This window comes from Anopheles merus, chromosome 2R, assembly GCF_017562075.2.
Source record: "Anopheles merus strain MAF chromosome 2R, AmerM5.1, whole genome shotgun sequence".
Classification (NCBI taxonomy): Eukaryota; Metazoa; Arthropoda; class Insecta; order Diptera; family Culicidae; genus Anopheles; species Anopheles merus.
The window spans coordinates 48,305,689-48,327,552 of record NC_054082.1 but is presented as its reverse complement, the minus strand read 5'-3'; the positions used below and the strand labels follow the sequence as shown (position 1 = coordinate 48,327,552).

General features: G+C 42.3%; 1 protein-coding gene across 8 annotated transcripts in view; it reads left to right on the top strand.

Moving 5' to 3' along the window:
* Window positions 1–21,864, top strand: part of LOC121591009 (neurexin-1) — an 86,461-nt gene that overhangs the window by 10,105 nt on the left and 54,492 nt on the right. For all 8 annotated transcript variants that reach the window (XM_041911298.1, XM_041911296.1, XM_041911300.1 and 5 more), the window contains exons 3-5: window positions 2,875–3,008; window positions 12,561–12,705; window positions 14,972–15,025. In XM_041911298.1, coding sequence (XP_041767232.1) covers window positions 2,875–3,008; window positions 12,561–12,705; window positions 14,972–15,025 — 333 coding nt within the window. The remainder of the gene's footprint in view (window positions 1–2,874; window positions 3,009–12,560; window positions 12,706–14,971; window positions 15,026–21,864) is intronic.

The following is a 21,864-nucleotide window of genomic DNA, read 5'->3' as shown; positions in this document are numbered from 1 at the left end:
TTGTAGAGCATCTGGAAAGGGGACTGAAATGGCAAAAGCTAGTAACGTTACCGACCAAAGAAAATAAAAAGGTTCAACTTCAACAGATAGTAGACAACGTTAGAGTACTCCGCCCGCAAAAGGTTACTTATTTGTTATTTTTTGAACAGCAAAGCTAATGCTGTGATGAGTAATGATTGCAATCATGAGAACACCGTCGAAGCAGACGTTCGATAGCCCATTGCGTGATATCTGGCTAAGAAGCTCCGGCGCTTTGTATTCATTCTAGCACTGGCAATTGAATAATGCAGTAAATACGTTTGGTGTTGGAATTATACCTTCCGGGCATCATTTCCTACTGTGCTGCCAGTAGTGAAGCACACCGAACGTTCCGAAAAATGACCGTAACTGCCAAGATTGACGACGGTTAAACAGCTGCCGCACATGCACGTTCCGCGCGGAAGCACGGCACGGGGCAACAGCTCGATGGGCGGGTGCTTCCCGAATTTCGTACTCATTGGAGTTTATTACGCTTGAGAAAACGTAAACAACGCCCTTGGATTGATATTAGGTTGTGATCTGCCGTCCAGTGGCTGAGACGGGTCGTACACACTGGAACGGAGAGAACCAATCGAAAAAGCAAGGATATATTCTTGCGTTCTTCTAAGCACCGTAAGATTTCCATGCTCATACGTGCAATAAATATGGAGTCTGAATTACCAAAAACATGTTTAGCACAGGCCAGTGAAAGGGACGATAAGTACATGAGAAACACTATAGTTTTTACACAATACCATATTTTAAAAATGCTATAAAATACATCGCTTACTGGATTGCTATATTGCTGAACGAAGAAGACCACAAAAAGTTGCAAGTTGCTAGTATTTTCCATACAATTGAATAAGTCAGTTTAGCATTCTTCATTTTCTAATAGACATACAGTCAGTCTAAAAAGTATTCGTCTAGCTGAATATTTTACAGGAAAGGGCGAATTATGGCCGCAATACGTATGGGCCGATAAAAGTAATGATGAGGTTTGATAAAGGGACCATCAATACACACGTTTTGCTAAAAAATAAACATTTAAATAGTGCAATAGCAACCAAAATACATAAAAAACTAAAAAAAGTCGTTTGATGGGCGCGCAAAAAGTATCGCAAGTCCATCTAGCATTTTAATTATTTACGCTGTACAAAAACTACGTAGACGTGAATTAAATTTATTATTATCAATCTACTGGTGACTTCCTTCTAAATTAATGCATTTATGTTGTTTCAATTGCACTTCAAGCGGTCAGAGAGGCACTAAAGGCGGGAGAGTTAAATGATTGATGATGGCATTAATTTGATGGCGAAAATCGTATCTTTGACTTATGCATAACCTATCCTACCCATTTTTGAAGGTTACAAAATGTGTGGGAGGCCTCGTTCCTTCATTTGATCAGAGTTAGGCCATTTTTCTGACACCAATTGAGTGACAAACTGCCATGTAAGCAGCCATCCTTGACGGTTAATCTAACGAAAGCAGTAGTTTAATGTCCAAAAAATCAAATTTTACCAAGGAATCAGTGCATTTTGTGATGGCCTATAAGATCAGGAAAAGAGATGGGTCACATTTGGTTGATGGGTTATGCTGCATTTCATCGTAGCTGGTCATGTAATAGCTTGAATGAGTGAGTTATTACAAACATATTTTGTTTGAATAATACCATACACATAAAGTGGCCAAATCTGTTAAGGTGCATCAAATAATTCAGAAATTTATTCCAAATTAGGCTCTACTAACATATTAAAACATGTTTAAATCGCCATGGTCATACGGCCGACATGTACCATAGCGAAAACAGTCTACTAAGATGCAGCAACAAACTCTCGTGTAACGGTAGCACCATGGTGTCATGATACTAGGACTCAGTGAGGAAAGGTGAGCTAGAAAAATGATTCAAAATGATAGGAGACGAGATGAGGAAACATATTAATACAGGTTTTAAGTACTTTGAGTCCCAGTTCTGAAAAATTTTACTTAAAAATGTATTACATGTTTCAAGAACAGTCGAGCTGGAGAACATACAGAGCATTGTCATTTGCTCGAAACACCAAACCAGCTGAAACCAAACTGATGAAAATGATTTAGTAGACTCTCAATATGGTATCAGTTGCCATTTTTTCAATTGAACTTGGCCACGTAGTCCGTAAATGCAATATTTCTACCAGAGAATAATTGGAACAAGTCTTGTAGGATGAGTGGATCAAAAATACGCCTTTTTTAAGGTTCAAATGAGTTCTTGCGTTGTGCAAGTAGTCACCAATAGTTATAAATGCAATAAGAAACAAGATCAGGACATTTTTTGATTCCATAACCTTTGTTTTCATACGCATATTACGCCAAAGGTCTGATAGACGAATACTTTTTGCGCGCCCCTTAAACGACATTTTTTTAGTTTTGTATGTGTTTTGATTGCTATTGCACTATTTAAATGTTTATTTTTTAGCAAAACGTGTGTGTTGATGGTCCCTTTATCAAACCTCATCATTACTTTTACCACCCCATGCCTATTGCGGCCATAATTTGCGTTTTTCTGCAAAATATTCAGCTAGACGAATACTTTTTGGACTGACTGTAAAAACTTTCTCTGCTTAAGAAAGAGTTATCATTTCTCTTAAAGTAAAAGTGACACACAACCTAATAATGCTGAAAAGAAAAGTTTTCAAGTATCTTTTTCTTGGAATTTCTATTGAAATTTTTTCGTAAAAATATACAAACGGTACAATTGAAACGGTTGATAAATGAATATATATCTGTTGCTAAAGTGATTGCAATATGCAACGAACAATGTACATTTATTTTAGTTAATCTCAGCAAAATAAACATTTCATTCCCTTGTTCTTTTTCTAGGTAATGCGCAACGACGAGCACACAACCCTGACCGTCGACGGTGTCTCACAAAGTCGCAGCTCGCGAGGGAAGGAGTTTCTGTTCGGCAAGTTCGCCACCAACTCGGACGTCTTTGTCGGCGGTATGCCAAACTGGTAAGTAGTACAGTTATTTCGTTACACTTTCTGGATGCTTTTTACGTGCTTGCCAAAACATACCAACCAAACGCCGCGACCATCCAGCCAGCGCCTGTATGCTAGGTGGAATGTAAGTTTCGGTGCACTGTTTTCTAAGGCGAGCCGAAATTAAGCTACTTGCCGTACCGTCTTCGCACAAGCTACGCTACAAAGTAAAAGTGTTTCCCCGCCTCGGTAAGGTGCACACACCTTCTGCTTCGCCAGCCCGCCAATTTTCGATTGGTAACGGTTTTCCGGTACATTCCTGCCCCTGCAGGCTACTGTTTGATGAAGTGCCTTTTCCCATTTCACTCAGTGGGATAGTGCAATGGCAAAGTTTTTCCATTTAGAGCGCTGGACCCGTTGCCCGTTGCCTAACCAGATCAGAGGTTGGCTTGCGAAATGAACTAACTTTGCATTGAGCCGCCTGGAGTGGTCGATGAGTGCTAGATTTCTGTACAAAATTAAAACACTCCACTCGCTCGGTGTGCTGTATGTGGAAACCATTAACCGCGGTGGAATGCTCGGAAAATTCCAGTGAAGATAGAAACTGCACACCATCCTGTAAACTGCAAAGCAATAAGTACGCGCTCAGTAGCAGTACGGCACGCTCTCAAGCAGTTTTAAAAATGAAATAGGGTGTGCATGCGCGTGTCTTGCAATAGTTTTGCTGAATGTTTGCCACCTTTCACATTTCACTTTTAATTAGTGACAACGGAGCGATGCTGGGTACGTATAATTTCGCTGCTTCATGTGTGGCTGTTGTGGTGGTGTTACTCTTTCACGGCCGGCAAGGAAAAACTAGGTCATACACGGTGAATGCTATGAGTGAGCCTTCAGGCTTGAGGTACGCTTACCGAGCTGCTACACACACCTCGTGCACTGTAGAGTATTGCATTCGGTGCAAAAAAAAAAAAAAAATAGTGCACTGCATAAGATAAATTTCAGCTCTGAGCTTTATGCTTAGTTGCAGAAACATTCATTATGTTAAATAATAATAATCGAAACTATGCAGCGTTGTAAGGTTGTTAACGTTTTCGTGAAAATAAATATAAAGCCTGAACTTATAGCATAATTGGGGGACTTCTAGATTAGGGATTTATAAAATAAGTTGAACATCGTACGTCTATGGGGGGGGGCCTTTTTGGGTTTTTGCTTCATTTTATATTACTTACATAGTTAGATTCTTTTATGGAAAATTTAACTCATTCATAGGATTAGTTTTCAAAATTAAGTTTATATAGTTCTTATTCAGCATGGCATAATTACAATGTGAAATGATAGGACAGCAAAACATTTTATTTACTTATATATTCTATCATTTTAATCATTTGTATTAGTAAACTTTAAGGAAATCTAAGGAGGTTATGAATTATGGCAAAATTAAATGACTCATTACTTCATCTAAAAATCATAAATATGACGTACGTATCGATCCTAACAAATTGCTGTACATCAAAATACCTAGCGACGCATCGTACATGATAAATTGTGCCTTTTAACAAATACTCCGAAACTGGACACACGTTTTCGTAACGTTTAATTTATGTACCTAGTATGTTTAGTGGCACCCCGAAACGATTGACGTTGGACGTTATTTTTTCGCCTAGCTCTAAACACTCGAACGAAATTGCTACACAGACCCATTAGTTATTTATGGGCAGCACAATAATATACGAGCGCAACATAATCCACAGATCGATTAGCGGCTATAACGCATTCGCTTCGAGGTAGCGGTGCGGGTCGATAGAAGGAAAGCAACCGATGGAGCAAGATGGTTTGTGCGCGACTGCTTCAGTTGTTGCTCTGGTGTTGATCCACGTGGAAAGGATTTTTTTCGTGATGACACCCGTGGTCGTTTACTAATGGACGGACAGTGGTGTATCGTTGGCCGTCGGCAGCTACACCGACCGTTGCGCCCAAGGACTGATAGCGGCGGATTGAATGTCGTGTTTCCACGCGATGGGTTTGGCACGAATCCTTCGAAATGAGCATTCGGAGCTCTTGTGCTTTTTGATACATAATTCACAATAAATCAAAGAAAGCACAATGAAATGCTATGTCCTTCGAGTGGTGATGGGTCTGCCCTGCAGACCGCAATGGCGGGAAGGTGGGTGTGTAGTTTTTATCGATCTGATGTGCATTTTTCTTACCATAGCATTGTATCGTCGTTGCATAAGATTGTATGTCTTTGCTTAATCTAGTGGGTATATATTTTTACCAGACAGGTACTTTGCATATAAACTATTTGCATAAAACCAATAAACTGTGTCAGGGCAAAATGAAGTTTGACAGAGATTTAATGCATATATGCACATTGGAAGAATAATCGAAATCACTAGAGGGGTCAAATGGATTCCTTCCACCAATCCTCTTTGGCACTTTTACCACCTACAAATCACGATTTGCTCCAAATAATATAATCAATGAAGCTGATCAAATGAGAGGTGGGCCTCTGTGCGCTACTGAGTGAAGGTTTGGCCAGGTACGACAGTAGAGCTATCGAAAAGTTGACGTACTTACTCAATTAAATCCCAGCCACCATGACGATACGAACTGATGTGGGAGGAACAATCGGACAGGTGGCCTGAGCGGAATGGAAAACATACCCGAAATTCCCAGCCCAATAAAGAAAGTCCGTGAAGAATGTTGCTTAATTAGTGTTTCGGTTGGGCGAGTAAGCGAGTGCTAGTGGGAAAGTTCGAAGAATAACGCAATACCAATCGTTTGATCAACTTTTCACCCCCTATGGCCGGTTACAAACACAATCGTCCTACGCTGCCGGCAGCAGGGGGGAACAATCGTATCACCTTTTTCAACTAATAGCAGGCTTGGTGTGGACGATAAGCAGAAAGACCCCATGGATTGAAACCTACGGCGAAGCTGAACGCGGACTGTTGCCGAACTAAGGGCTTTAAGCAATGGCAACCTTTTCCACCCATTAGCTAACGGGTAAGCTGATTATCGGGCTCACATTTGCACGTGGGCCCAAGGAATCCAGGAGGGCGAGCGAAAGGCGAAGTGTAATGACCTTCCATCCTCTCCAGTGGAATACTCAATGGCGCGCTCCGAATCGGACCGTGTGAAACACGACTCGTAATGTGCCATGTTGCTCGACCTCGACCTAGACGCCACTCGGTACGTGAAGGACACAGAAGAAACAGATCGCTCCTGGGCACCGTTTCGACGTGTGTTTTTGTGTTGGTAAGTGTGTTTGTATGTGCGTGTGAGTAAGTTCGTGTGTGGCGTGCTCAAATACACAACAAGTATTAACTATTAACGAACGTTGCCTCGATACCCACGAGACAAAGTGGACCAGTGTTGACTTCTCCATCGCTCGATTCAAGCCCAAAACACTTGTTTTCCTTTGTACCGATGCCAACTGTACGACACAAAGGTCGCTAGCGTTAATACGAGAAAAAAAAATTGCGTCAATGCCGCAGTTTGAAATGAAGTTTTACTTTTTGCATTGACTGTCGCTACCCGACTCCGAGACAAGCAGCATTGCAAAGGTAACGAAAACCAAGCAAGAATTAGTTAACTCTGTGTTTTAACCTTTTACACAACCGCTTTCAACCGTCCTTCCGAATCGGGTATTTAAGGTACAAAAAAGAGATGCCGGGCTTGCTAGCAAACTTGTTTCTGGGAGAAAAATCCTGTCAAAAATAATTGAATCCATTCATCTTCTTACGAGTCTAGTCACGAAGACAAACACCGCCGGGTTTAGCTGGCGGTCCGAGCTCCTATGTACTTTTCATAATTCAACAATTTTACGACGTGCTTTGGCACGTGCCTGAAAAGTTAAACTCTTGCCAGCTGGTAAGCAGGTAAGCGGTGAAATTGAATCACTGGCATGTATGAGCGGCGGGCTCACTGCGTAAGGACGTTAGGCAGGTTGCCTGCCAGACGTCAGGCAGGTTGCCGTCCCGGCTCGAAACCTCCAAGCCAGCGAGAGAGCAAGGAGCGAGCAGACCTTATCGGGGGTGTATGTGTGTGTGGACATGTTTGTATTCTTCCTGCAACCCCGCTCGATGCCTCTATAACTTGCTCTAACTCGCTGCTAACTTCGCCCTTGCCACAAATGACGTGTAAAAAGGTGGCAAAGCGGAAAATTGATCCGATGGTCCTGTTCTACGGTTTCAATGCGTTTACCGAGCGTTCGGAGCCCGCCGATGAAGCGTGAGCTTCCTTACTTTTGCACTTTCATACCACCGATGGCGGACAAACTGATTTAAAGAAACACACAAACACCCACAAACACGAACGCGGAAACTCAGGCAGCCAGCTATACCTGTTTGGTTCGGCGCGGCAAAGTAAATCTAATGCAAACTTTCTCGCCCACATGGTTTAGCCCACACGCTCGCTCAAAACCGAACGACCGAACGCGACAGTATCGATTCATGTACAGAAAGGGTTCACATGAATAACCGATAAGTATGGCTAGAAAATGTTGTCCTGAGCATGACGGCGAAGCGGAAAACAGAATAAACCAATCCATTCGGCGGCCAAGTGTACTGGTTCACCGAGTTCGTATAGTGAAACGCATGCAAAGCAAGGAAACATAAAAAAGGGGGAAATATAACAAACAGCGCATCATTCGCGTCAAGATTTCCAAAGAAGAGATTTATGCTACAAACCACATACCTACCGTCCTTTGGTCCAATTTTCTCAACTGTGAGGCACCCGAAAATCGTCGCAAGAGAACATAATTTCCCGCTGCCTAAAGTCCACCCTGCATCGAGTCTTCCAGTGAAGGTTTTCGCTCAATTCGTCTCATCACCACGGACACTTGCCGTGACCTACCTTTAAGGATCTGTTCGGTGAAATACTCCACAATCGTGGTTCGACTCGCGCGGATAGAGTGATGGAGTAAAAAAGGGGCACTGTTTTATTTTTGTGCCATTTTACTTTCCCTCTCTCGCGATACTTTTGGCGAGCAAACTGTTACCGCTTGCCGCGAGACGGATGGTGTAACAGCACCCATAATTTTCACACGTGCAGAATAATTCGCCCAGTGTTGCTTTTGTTTCGTGCGACCGATGAATGAAGCGGAACGTCGTTTCAGGTCGTGTGGTGAGTTACGTACTTGTGCGGAGCCGCGTTGTCCTTTGCCTGTGTGCCTTTGCCCTTTCAAGTGTGTGATGTAACACTGTCCCCGTTGGCTAGGATAACGAACCTTCGCTTACCTGTACACCCACTCAGTGGAGAGGGATTGAGTGTGTGTGGGTGTGTGTGTGTGTGGTAAGGAAGAGAAAGTTGCCACGAGGATGACTTTCTGCGTTTGGGCGTACAGTACGGAGAAACCGATGAAAGATGTAACCATTGCTACCTCCTGCTAGGTACTTAGTGGGCTATTTCAAGCTGAGCCGCAGCTGCTAATGCCTAGAAAACTCTGGCGGGCAGGCACTTTATCGGTTTTCCTAACTGGTTTCTACGAACTAGAGGGGAAAATGGAGTTTACACGGAAGCGTCCACAGCACGATTAAGAGTGCTTAAAGGTTTCATTTTTACACAATTTTGCTATCACATAAAATCCCCACTTTTCATGATTCATTCAAGACGTTTTTGCCAAGAGAATTCATTCGATCAATGAAAGCAATTAGAATTGTTCCTCAATTATTTTGTTTTTGATAAAACCTTCACATCATCATGTGGAGATAATTTAATAAAATGATTTAAAAGCAGAATGTCGAAAGTAGTGAATTTGTGACGATTTCCTTTCCAAATAATTGCCTCAAACAAATTTAGCGCAATTTGGAGCAAGTGTGCCACCAAGCATTTTTATAGTAAAACTTTAGTAAACTCTTAGACCGCCGGCCTTACATCAAGTGAGCCTGACATCGCGTAGCGCATGGCAAGAGAGCGATGAGAGCGACAATTTGTCTTGTGACTTTTATCACTCTTTTGTTCCATTGCCATAAGCGGCCTAGCACGTGTCGGTCTTGTTTTTTCTTTCCTCTCCCATTAGTTCTAACGAGATTCGTTAAGCGTCAGATGCAAAGCTGAACTGTGAGCCAAACAGATCAATATGACGCAGCGCTTATAGTGTTAAATAACCAGTTGACCAATCATCTGGAGCAGGTTTTGTTCCATTGACTATATGTACTGTGCCGAACCGAATTTCATTTAAAAATAAAAAATAAAAATTAAAAAAACATAATAAAAACTTGCTCGAAAGAATAACCTCTATTTGGAGGAGCAACTGAGCCACTATATTTCATAGGAGCGGAGCACATTACGAAAACTCCAATTATCCAAGAAATTCTTTTATTTAATTTAGGTGCACGTCTTGACCCATGCGGGTGGCACTCTTGCATCATAGCCCCAAAAATCACGTCTTTTTCAACACTTTTGAAAACACTTCAAAAACAGTGTTTTTTTTTACATTTATTATATCTGATACTCATTGATAAGTTAAAATATAAGTGTAAAATGGCAAAGAAAGCAAAATTGGCTTTTATCAAACATGAATTAGTGAGTTGCAGGAACAATTGTTTAACATGGCATTTTCGCCCCAAGTTTCGCTACATTGAAATACGGAGTGCAAGCTTGTTTGCTGTGGAAAGATGACGTATCGATAAGTTTACGCCCGCCGATCTGAAATTGCATAAAAACTCCACCAAACCCATTATACAACGTTAGATAGCCAAAAATTATGATCCGCACGGCGTTAAAAAATGATATCCTTGATTTTGCGATCGATAATTATACCTTCACGACATTTGAGCTTCTGACAACGACGACAAAGCGTTTTATATAGCTTTTAGGCTAGCGTGGCTCCAAAGGGTTGCCTTCAAGCGGTACTAACCGGTAAACGGTAATAATAAAATTATAGAAAAAGCCAATCAATAAAACATTTCTGGAAATCATCGTGAGGTAATCTACAGCAAATGCAAAACGGACAAAGTTATACTTGTGCAATAATGGACATACCCTTGTCTTATGCAACACACCATAATTATAAGATGGCGCATTTTGTAAGGAATCAAATGTCCGTAATAAAGAATAAGAAGTACTATGTGCGATGACTGAAACGTTTCATGCCGTTCGATGCGTTCGGACGCGTCCCATTTCTCTGATAATTGAAATTCCATCTTACCCACTGCTAGTTGGTCGGTGCACATCATACACTTGTCAAGTGTACATGACTTGAACGATCGCAGCATCTAAGGCGACGTTTTAGCGGACGCTTTTTTTAACTGTAAATGCAAAAAGTAAATCCACGAACAGCCCACTGAAAGCTGGTCGGCAAGAGAACTGGAAATGTTCACAGAAATATTCATTTAGCCCAGTGGACAGCGTGTGTGCGACATCTGTGACTGAGGAACGTGTAGGAATTCCAATAAAACAATATCTGACAGCATTCGAGCGAGAATAGAAAGCCGACAGCAACCACTGGCAGACTGCCCAAAGAGGACGCGTGCAAACCGATCACAAGCACACCGAAGACATTTTTGCTGAATCGAACTTTACACAACCTGACGTGACCTTGCTGAGGGTGGAGTGAGACCGGGGTTAGTTGGCTGAAGGTACGGTGTCTGTAAAGGTTAGCGCTCGCCAGCACTCGAGTACAAGGAATTCGAATTATTTTCGATTCACGGCGCACACTTGCAGACTCTAGGCGTTCGTGGCGAAAGATCGAGCCACCGTCAGGTTTAACTGTAATTCAAAATTCGGTTTTGCACTGTCAACCATGGATTCCGGGCAAACGAACTTTCCGGGCAAGCATTCCGAACGGGCCGGAAGATTACAGTCATGTAGGCACCTCTGCACGCCTCCCGCGGTCTCCGATACGTTCGTTGCCAATGGCCAGGGACGAGGTAAAAATCTTTACTTCCATAGAACAACCGATTGTTTCCGATTGGGTGGGCAGCTGAAGGAAGCGCACAGGACGGTTATGTCACGTACATGGAGCGCATGTGTGGGAAGGAGAAAGGAAAGCTGAGGGAAAGAAAAAAAGGGAAGTTTATGTAAATTATTCATGGCACAATAAAGATTCAGCTTCGCATGTTACTCTGGGCTGGTGGTGGTAGTCGGTTTCAACGCACTGAGTGTTTTATAACGAGAAGATGGCCCGGGCTTTTCCAAAGGATGTAGCCACTTTTGTGCAAATACTTTACATATCTCGATGCGTGATGGTACATTGCTGACACCCGCCATACTCCACGGCCAACCTCACCTTCTCCACAAGACAACGCCGACGTTGGTAATTCATGGAAGCTCGTTGAGTCAGCTTGGACTTGATCCGGTCGGTCGTGAACGAAACAGAACCTACTAATCGACCGGTCTGAACTTGAACCGTCTTCAGCGGTGCTGTATGTAAGTGTGTGTGTTTGTTTGTATGTTTGTAAAAGCTTATGCAACGAAAAGGAGTCTTAACAAACATGAAGGCTCAACATAAACCTCAGTACAGTCGTGTAAGCTTTTGTTCTTTCGTTAATGTCCGAAAAAAGGGACAGTATCAGTAGTTAGGACCATAAAACTGCCCCCAACTTTCTATCTCAAGTGGGTGACAAGTGACCGTATCTCACCGCTAGAATAAACCCTTCGCGACACATGCATTTGTGTAGGGTTTGTTATTTTTCATTTTGGTTGAATAAATGAGCTTACATTGTATTAGTCCGTACCGAAATACAAGCGACGAGAGACTATCGCAGACACACTTGCCGCTTTTACTTCGAAAAAGGGGAAAGAAGGCTGCGTAGTGAGAGCGTTTTTAGAATTGTTAATCCAACAGAACTTTGTCCCACCGTCTCATCATCGCAATAGCGATAAAAGTGTCCGTAAAAGTGTTTCCAATCTTCTCCACTGGTGGCACAATCTTGCACAGACAAGGGACAGTAGCGATTTAACTTTGGTGCAGTTGCTATCTTTTTTCTTTTCAATTGCAAATACTTTCTTTTTCGAGGCAAACTTGTCACGTAAATCGAAAATATAAAGTAAAGGAAACGCTGTACAAATATAAAACCATCACTAAGCTGCTGCTCGGTACCGATGGGTCGGGGGAACATCTGGAAAGAGGGAAAACGAATCTCAAAAGATTGGTCACCTGGGAACGATGAAAAACAACCCGCTTACTGAAGTGTGCGTGTGGTCGTGGCAGGCCAGTAGTGTCTAAGAGGAATCGCCCAAGTGACAAGGCAAAATAAATTATAAACTAAAGCTAGAAAGAGCTTACCCGAGCTTACGGACGCGTACAGTGAGAATCGAACCGCGGACATTGTGTGTAGCAAGAATATGCAACTTTTTGCCGCAGCGTTACAACCGGGTGCGCGTTTCGCACCATATCTCTTGTACATTTTGTAGCACATCCGCAAAACACCTTGTCTCTGGGGTAGAAGGCAAGCGCGGATCGTAAAAGTGGAGTATGCTGCTTCTTCAGTTTTATCACTTTTCATTTCTCTCGCTTTCCATCATTTAAAAGTGCGGCGGTGTGATTAATCCCTGGATAATTACGAAATTATTTCTAATCCTGACATCTGCTTCCTTTTTCACTATCTCTCTTTCTCTCTTTCTCGTATGCCGCTACAGGTACAACACCAAGCTTGCCCTGTTGGCACTGCCCAGCGTCATCTTCGAGCCAAGGTTCAGAGGATCGGTAAGGAATCTGGTCTACTCGGACCAGCCGGGCGTATCACCCAGGCGACAAGAGATGCGACAACCGCGGGATATCAAGGTAAGCATTACGTTCCACAATCGCCATTAAGCCGTATTCAACTCTCGCTCTCACAACTGGCAGAGGTTATGTCATTCCCATTCCCGGTTTTGATTTAATATGAGCTCGATGCGCTTTTCAAGTGGTTAACCTCCCGGGCCAAGGTCGTTTAACGGACGGCAAGAATAACGAAGATAACATTCAACGGTTGTTTCAGTTTCGGTTGGACTATTTACTAGTGATAAATCAACGGATGTCGCACATTGGCGAGTTTTCGAGCTAGTTTTACTGTAAATGGTGGACTTTTCACAAGCGCCTAAGCCACGGTACGATTAAACCGGGACAACTTTCTCGATGGCTGACATGCGATTGTTTTACTTTTCAGTTGCCAGGTGGTCAGTCGCCAGGTCGATGGCAGCAGGCAAGGACACTAATCGCTCAATAATCGTTGGTTGGTTGCTCAGGCAAGCATTCGTTGAAACTCTTGGTTACATTACTTGGTTAGTCACACGCTACGATACTCAAAAAAGAAAAAGAAAAGACAAATGTGCTTTCAATAGGCACGAAACGAAACATTTCCGAGCTTTTGAGAAAATTTTAGTAATGTGTTTTAAATGATTGAAACATGGTGTGGTGGCTCTTTTTCGTTGCATTTCTATAATTCCATAACGGTGCACAACTGAAACCCACACATTTCAGTTCAATTGTTATACCTTTCGTATATTTCAAACTTTTGATCTGATTGGAAAATCATTGAGATACAAACATGTCAAAAGCAACCAAAAAGAATGACTGACATGGCCTACGGGGACCACATAGAATGAAACGCAAAATGCGTAGCAAATATTCAACGTTGCTCTTCATTGCTGGTAGATGTATTGTTCCATCATGTTCCACCACACTAGAGCACACCCACGCTTGGTGCTCCTATTTGACGAAGATGGGGTAGATAAAACGAATCTCAAAAGATTGTGGGTAGATGGAATTATTTAACTTCAGTTGACACTCCGCTGTCCTTGAGCGTTTGGCGTAGGTGGTTTGTCACATCAATAACCTTTCAATAGGAGCCAAAGGTTCCATTAGCACAACATTCACCAAATCAAATATTGTACCAAATATTGATGTTGTATTCGGTAGTATCGAACACATGACTAAGGATTTAAGGGAACTAACATTCTAAACAACCATATTTTATCCAAAATATTCAATCTACTCTCTACTCTACAAGACAACTCCTATGTTATATTAAATATCGTATAAAATCAAAACAATTTATAAAAATGTCAATTTTACACTCTTCCAATGTGATTACAATTTATATTGAAAAAACAAAATCAAATTTGTTAACAATAGTTTATACAACATTTTCGCGGCAGAAATGTCAAAATGTAGTGAATCAATTGCTTTTAACTTACAATCGGATTGCTTTTTAAGTAGGCTGAAAATGTAACGCATCAAGCTGCTGGATTGATCCGGTTGGCCAATCTATTCGAAAAAAGAAACGTTCGATGCAGCTTTGTCGAGGATTCGATGTACGATGGTAAAAAGATTTAAATTTATCACCCATTTGATATGAAATCTTGGTACCTACCAGTAAATCCTTTTGCTATTGGTATAGCACCCTTCGTTGCCAGTTTGCTGGGTAAATTTTTATAATTTACCCTTTCACTGCAATCTTTCCGCCTAGATGCGAAGGTCGAGATGATTTTTTTTATTTTGTGCTTCACTGATGATATTTGGAGGTTTTTCGTTTCCATCCTTTGCTGGTTGATCAGAGAGAGAGAGGAGAAGAGTCACCAATAGAGGTTTGCCAAATCGGAAAATCTCTGACTAAGCGACTACGACTTGGATACGGTAGTGCGGGCTGAGGTTGGACGAATAAAATTTCTCTTTATGGTGAACAGTTTTTTCTCCACAACGCATAAATTGTGCCTAAAAGCTAGCGATGGAACAATGGTTTTTTTGTTGCTACTTGCCTTTATCTCCGATGTGTGAGTGTGTATGTTTGATGTTTGTCTTTTGATTCAATCTTTCTTTTTATTTTGTTTTTGCTTCCTCTTTTTTGTGACCACTTTCGTAGCCCGCGAATTTTATGATAGGAGTGCGCACGGAATTCAACCCATGTCAAATAACTGTTCACGACAAGCGCTTCCCCTTGTATTTCTGATTCTGAAACAGGCTCTACACTTTACCGAATGGGAAGCAATTGGAGTCATTCTTTATTTCAACGATTCACCCCATTCACTGTGTCTCTATTTTTTTCTTACTGTCATTGATTTCTTTCCAGTGCGGAGATTCACCCTGCGATTTGACAGCAATGCCTCGAGAAAAAGTCACACGGGTAAGTGTAGTTTTGTATTCATCATGTTGCGCAACAGATATTCCTGGATGCTTATTTCAACTTTAAACACCTACAAAAACATTTAAAAGCATCGCAACAAGCGCCAAATAAACGGAAATCACTTAATTCGTGCTATACTCATAGCATTATAGACGCATTTTTGCATTATGCCGCAAACGCATTCACCGTTTGCTAACATAACATTCTCGCTAGGCACGTGCCGACACAGCTGTAGGTCGCATCATTATTCTCACTCAGAAATGAAAACAAAGTTAATGGAATTCAATTAGACGCTGTTTCCGCTGTATGCTAATCAGCACCAATGATTCTAGCAGCCATCGTTCGCTATTTTTTTTTATTGTTGTTGATTTTAATATTTTTATTCTGCGAAAAAGTTAGCAACAAACGCAGCTGAATCGTAAGCAAGTTCCCCGAATAGGAATCCTCTTGAATATAACCTCGATTTTGTGAGATATTGCCCCACACATTCCCAAGATGTACTGCATTTTTTCACCAGACTATCAATTGCTATCATAGGAAGGAAGGCATTTAAAACCGGAATGGGTGTAACCTTTTTCTTTCATAGAACAAAAAAAAATAAAACAGCACAAGACAGCATGCCACCGTAGAGCAAATCTTCACCCAAACGATGCCCAATAAATCCTCCAGCATGCGAAACGGTTCCATTGAAGTGGATTTCTTTCATCACATCTCAAACACCTGATAATATCTGCAATCAATTTTTCTCTCTCTTTCTGCTGGTGTTACACGGCTATCGATCTTACATCATCAGTATCCAAATCAACGAACGTTCCCTACGAACGGAGCAACACAGCTTAACCAGAGGACTCAAGCTAGGCTAGAAAGAGCTTTACCTTTCGATCGAACTGTCGAGCCGAACGGGGGAAAAGTCGAACCAGGCCGTCCAACCGGGATGGGAAAGCCGAAAACTGCCACTGATGAAGTCCCATTTCTCATGCGGCATTTTGTTTGTGTGTGTTGGTGAATGTGAGTATGCATCAGTGGATTTTTTGTACGCCTTTTCCCATGATGCTCTGCCGTACCTTTGATGCCACTTGCTGGCAATCGAGTTGTACCAGTTTTGCTCTGAAAAGATGTTTCCCTTTGTTTTCGCTTCTCATCTAGCACGAGTTTCGGTCCACTGCATTAGAAGTTTAAGTTGTTTATTGTACATATACTTATATTTCGTCTCCTATTGTTGCGTGTTCGCTTACGGACATGGGTTATTGTTTCTGTTGTTTTCGTGTCGGTGCCCTCGTTTCAAAATATTGTTCGTCTAGAAGCGTTTGTGCGATTATTTCCTATTTCCAAAAACGGGCAAGTAAAAACATTCTAACAAAAAAAATGGTAACAGATTTCACGGTCTGTAAGCAGGGAAAAAGCGACAGAGAAAATCGATAACCAATAAATCTTACCCTCGTTGCCCACCAGCATGCCGCGGTTCCTGTGGTCATAGTCATCGTCTTACCATCTTGTAGAGTTTGGGTGCGAGGTAGTGACCAGAATGATTTCACCTTGCCTGGGGCATCGCGTAGCAAATAAAGCCTTCATTCATCAGCATACTATCTCTACACTTTGCGAACGAAAAACGTGCGCAGTAGGTGGGGTTAAGGTGTGTGCAAGGTTATGGCGGTCTTACTGTAAGGGTTGCATATGGTAAGGTGAAGCGAGTTATCTTTCCCTTCCCATCCACAGTGAAGGTTTTTGTAGCTTTTGCAGCCGATCAGTTCGTAGCTGATGAACCGGTGCGCAAAAGTAAAATCGCTTCTTTTCGTTTAAAAGAATTTTCTCTGTTTTGAAAGGCACGAAATGGATCGCAATCGAAACGGAACCTACCTGTTAAAGTCATCATCCTCAGAAAAAGGATAATAATATCAGTGATAATATAGTGTTTTGTTTCATTGTTACATTTCAATTCGCTTTTGTGTATATTTTCGGTTAAGTATGAATATAACCCTATCGAAAAGGATAGTACAAATATCCAACTATCAGTCTTCAAACAATTCTTACTTTCGTACAGAACTATCGCACTTTAAATGCTTTATATCAGCCACTCCGCTAGTTCCCAAAACTCGGTGATCTTCTTATCGTATTTTTCTAGAGGCTCGTGTACTGAAAACGGCGCTCGTGCGCTTCAATAGGTGCTTCTCGTCTTTCTACACTTTTCAGCATGGTTGTGCTAGCTTATGACATAACCAGCTTTTATATACCGTCGTTACCTTTCCGTCATGTCGATATGACAGAAAAATGCCCTGGAGGAAGGGAAACTCGAGATAGTCCATGGATAGCGGGTTGAGGGAGCATTATTAGATCCATCGGAGAAATTTCGGGCCTTTTGTATTCGATCATAGCACCAGCACTGACTTCGTTGTGTAACTACGAGCTTTGTAACACATGGAAATGTTTTTTTTTTAATTTTTTTTTCTCAAAATATTCCCGCCATTATTGTGGACTGTATACGGTCCGTTAGAAAGTTGGTTATTTTCTCTAAATGTGACTTGAAATCGATTTTATGAAATGTTTGTTAGATAAATGAAGCGACAATTTATTTTATAGAACCTTATAACTCGTTTCACATCCTATAAAACTGTTTGACTTGGAAGTAATGCAACGTTTTTAGCTACTTTGGAGGCTATGGAGGGCATCCGTGTCCTGATTCTTCTTCTTCTTCTTTTTGGCACAACAACCGCTGCCGGTCAAGGCATGCCTGTACCCACTAGTGAAGTGGGCTTGGCTTTCAGTGACTTATTGTTACCGTAGCAGGATAGTCAGTCCTACGTATGGGGGCACGGTCTATTCGGGGCTTGAACCCATGACGTGCATGTTGTTAAGTCGTTCGAGTTGACCACTGTATCACCAGACCCGTATCACGTATCAGACCCGTACCAGATTATAACGTATCTAATATGTAAGCAATGCAATTCTCTCCAAAATATAATCTAAACCACGAATAGTAACCACACATGAATGCAAAAGTTCTGTTCTTATTCGCACAACAAATAATTGGCACTGGTTCGCTCTATATATCGTAAACTTTAATTTGAAAACTTTAATCACTTTATAAAATTGATGAATGATTTAACCAACCCTACACTTTTAGTGTAGGTTTTTCATTTAACCTACACTTTTAGTGCATAACACACATTTCCATTGAATGAAATCGAAATCCTTTGTGGTGAATGTGTTTAGACAGGGAAATCTAAAATTCAATGAAAAAAGTTTAACCATTTTTTTCGCATTCGAAAATAACATTTTCGAGCTGCTCTGAATTCATATTCAAAGTATGAAGTATGCATTTTTGGGAAAACCCTGGAAGCCTAGAATCAAGTTCAGTTTCGGATTGCAACACATTCCTACTCTTGGAAAAGGCTTTACACTACTTCCCGACCAGATAAATGTAGATCTGAATATTTTGTTCCCACAGGTGAAGCTGAATGTAAACTAGAAGCAAAAATAAAATTAAAAAATATATACCTCACAAACACTGCATTTGGCAACGAGCACCAACATCGTAGTACACAATTCACATCCTGACAGCGGCACGTATGCAAGTTTTTCCAAAGTTTTATGCGGTTTTGCACGTCATTCGGGAAGAGTGTGCATCGCCATTCCCGTATTCGACCGTACGGATTTTGGAGATTGCGCTTCTGAACACATCCCTTCTGTGAGATAGAGTGAGAGGGAAACTAAGAGAAAGCGAGACAGTGAGATAGAGAAAGAGTAAGAGAGAGAGAGAGAGAGAGAGAGAGAGAGAGAGAGAGAGAGAGAGAGAAGGGTGGGAAATACAACCGCACACAACGGCAAAAAAGTGCATTCCAATGTCCAATGCGCTGTCCCAATATACACGCTGCATTTCCGCTTTCTTTGCATACCGCTTGCGTAGCACTCCATAAAGTTTAGATGTTTGATGTGAGTTTCTGCCAAGTGGAGAGGCAAGAAGCAACTGAATGTACTGAATGAACAACTAAATGTCCGAATAGTAAGAGAATGCTCAATAAAGTGTTTGAATTTTTGGGTTATCTTCAAAACACGACGCTTTCTGGTACCTTTCTGGTGCACCAAAACCCAGAGCTTTTCCTGCAGACCCGCCGAAGGGGCAGCAGTCCGAGAATTGACGTGATCGAACTGGACATTCAAGCAGATGGACATTGTGGAGGCACCTGCTGTTGGCATTTTCCACTTGAACGGTTTCGGGAGAGTGGAGAATATTTTTCAAACCAATCGATGTGCTCAATGTGGATGGTGTGGTGTTACCAACTGCCGTAAAGAAGAAGATTGCATTTTACCAACCTCCTCCCCAGTGGATGTACGAGTGCGCGCGCGTTCAATGCCATCCGACCAGACTGATAGTCTGGTGCGGAAGAAAGAAATGGTACTGTGAAATATACAGTTCCCACCCTCCGGACATCGGGCCGAGACCCGAGGAAGACATCATTTAAACACGAACAAGTCAATTTCCATTCGCAGCTAGTTTTGTGTCGGTGCTAGCACATGGCGTAGGGACTCATGAATAACTCACGACTAATTTATGGTGCAGCCATCAATTATCACATCTCTTGAGCCTGGCAGCGCCCGCTCGGTCTCGATGGAATTCTTCTTCACGGATTGTACTCGGTTGTGTTTGCCGCATTTTGGTACCCGCGTGTGGAAAAATCATGCTACATGTGTTTTTGTTTTGGTTGTTTGTTGGGAAATATTTTCATCTGCTAAGTTGGGTTTCGCTGTTAGACTGGTTGTGCGATGGTATAGAAACGTAACTATGTGCTTATAAGGTACATTCTATGTTTCCAGGAAGCCAGGGATCGTTTGTATAAAATGACAGTGTGCTTTAGTTAGTGTCTTATTTATTTATTTAGTGCCTAATTGCTATCTTAAAACTACACATTTGATGTTCATTTTCGTATGTATCGTATGTATGACTATTTTACAAAAATAATACTAACCAAAAAAAGTTAAGGTAAAGCAAAGCTAAACCAGAGAAAACCACTGTTGATCTGAGCTTATATGAACCCTGGAAAATGTAAGCTATCCTCATTTGTGGGTGATAATTTACGCTCCTATTAACGTGCTGATTGCGTATTTGAAGTCCAGCTCTGGTTCGTACAGTTCATCATCGCCACCCTCCCAACAACAAACTCCCCTCCGTCTGTATCCCTCCGTTATCGATGGTGAGGCTTTGGAAACGTTGAAGCATAATAAAGCACGCATCAAGAACAGTGCCCTAGGGCATCGCCAACATTTACCATTTCTCCCCTGCCTGTAATTCATTTGGCCCGTTTCAACCGGCAGCGCGTTGGGTGAGAAAGATGAAAAGAAAACATATTATATCGGGCATAAGCGCTACCACAAACAGCGACCGACTCGTATCCACTGTGCAAGAAGAGTTGCGTTGCGGGAGTAACTGAGTGTGTACACAAAACCATTGCCACCCTACCCTCCCTCTTGGTCCCATTCATGCTTTTCCATGATCGTCGCTGCCACGCTCGCTCACGCTCCGAACTACCCCGCACTATACGCGTAACCCAGCTCAGGCTCAAACACTTCCGATGGCTCTCGAGAAATGGAAGCAAACCGAGAAATTGGATCAAATTACTGCTCCCCAACGTGGAACCACATTTTTCCCGATATCTTTTAGTATATCTCTCTCTTTCTCTCTCTCTCTCTCTCTCTCTCTCTCTCTCACTCTCTCTCTCTCTCTCTCTCTCTCTCTCTCACTCTCACTCTCTCTCTCTCTCTCTCTCTCTCTCTCTCTCTCGCTTTATCTCTCTACCTCTCTCTCATACACACACACTCAACTGGCTTACAATGTTCCGATCCCTTTTCCGTTACCTAAAGTGAAACACCCATCCTTGGGTAACAGTATCGATGTCAGCTAGCTTGTGCCTCTGCGAGGCGCGCTTTGCGGTACTAGAATGCGACACGAAAACATTTCCCGCCTCGTCAGCATTGCAAGAATTATCGATCGGTTTCGTTCGTTTGCCCTGCAGGGAGGACAGTTCCCGCTTTCCGCTCCATGTCTACGTTCTGGATGCTGGTGGTGGGGGAGTTAGCAAAATGGGTTTCGCCCTAACCCCATGTGCGATGAGCATCGTTCTGCTAAGTATCGTATGTCGAAAGATCGAACATTATGATCTCGTTAGTAAACCGATACAACTAGCAAAGAACTCCTCCAGATTGGTTAGCCATTCGCTGATTTGAGCTGAAATCCGTTTCTTATGTACGCGGTGAAGAGCGAATCGAAGCTGAAACGCCCGATTAAAAATATGGCCTAATGCGTCGGATATAGAGGGGAGGATAATTTTCTAATTCGAGAATAATAAGCCCACTTGCATACCTCATCATTTTCGCGCGTTTCATGGCCAACTATAGTGGTGTGGCTCATTACGAGCCAGTCAGCCCATTTGCCACCCGGTTTCTTCTCCAGTGTCATCCCGTCCCAGTGTCTCGTCGTTGCTCTTTGGAGCGCATAATGCCACTACTGAAACCATTAAATTATCAACCCATGATGAGGTGATGATGCGTTTCTGGAAATCTCTCCGGAGCTTGTCGGTAATTTTAGCAATCTCATCACAGCATCCGCGCATCTGCTCAAATAGGAGCAAAACTCCATTAAAAGTTCATTTCATGTACTTTCGCCAAAAAGCTGCGCTGTTTCATCGCGACCGGCGCCACTGCCACCAGTGTTTGGTGGCGTTCTGCCCTTTTCAATGATGAAGACATCAGGGTGCGCTCCCCTTACGCCGACAACTCAATCTGCTGTCGGGCGCACCCAAACACACACACACACACACACACACACACACACACACACACACACA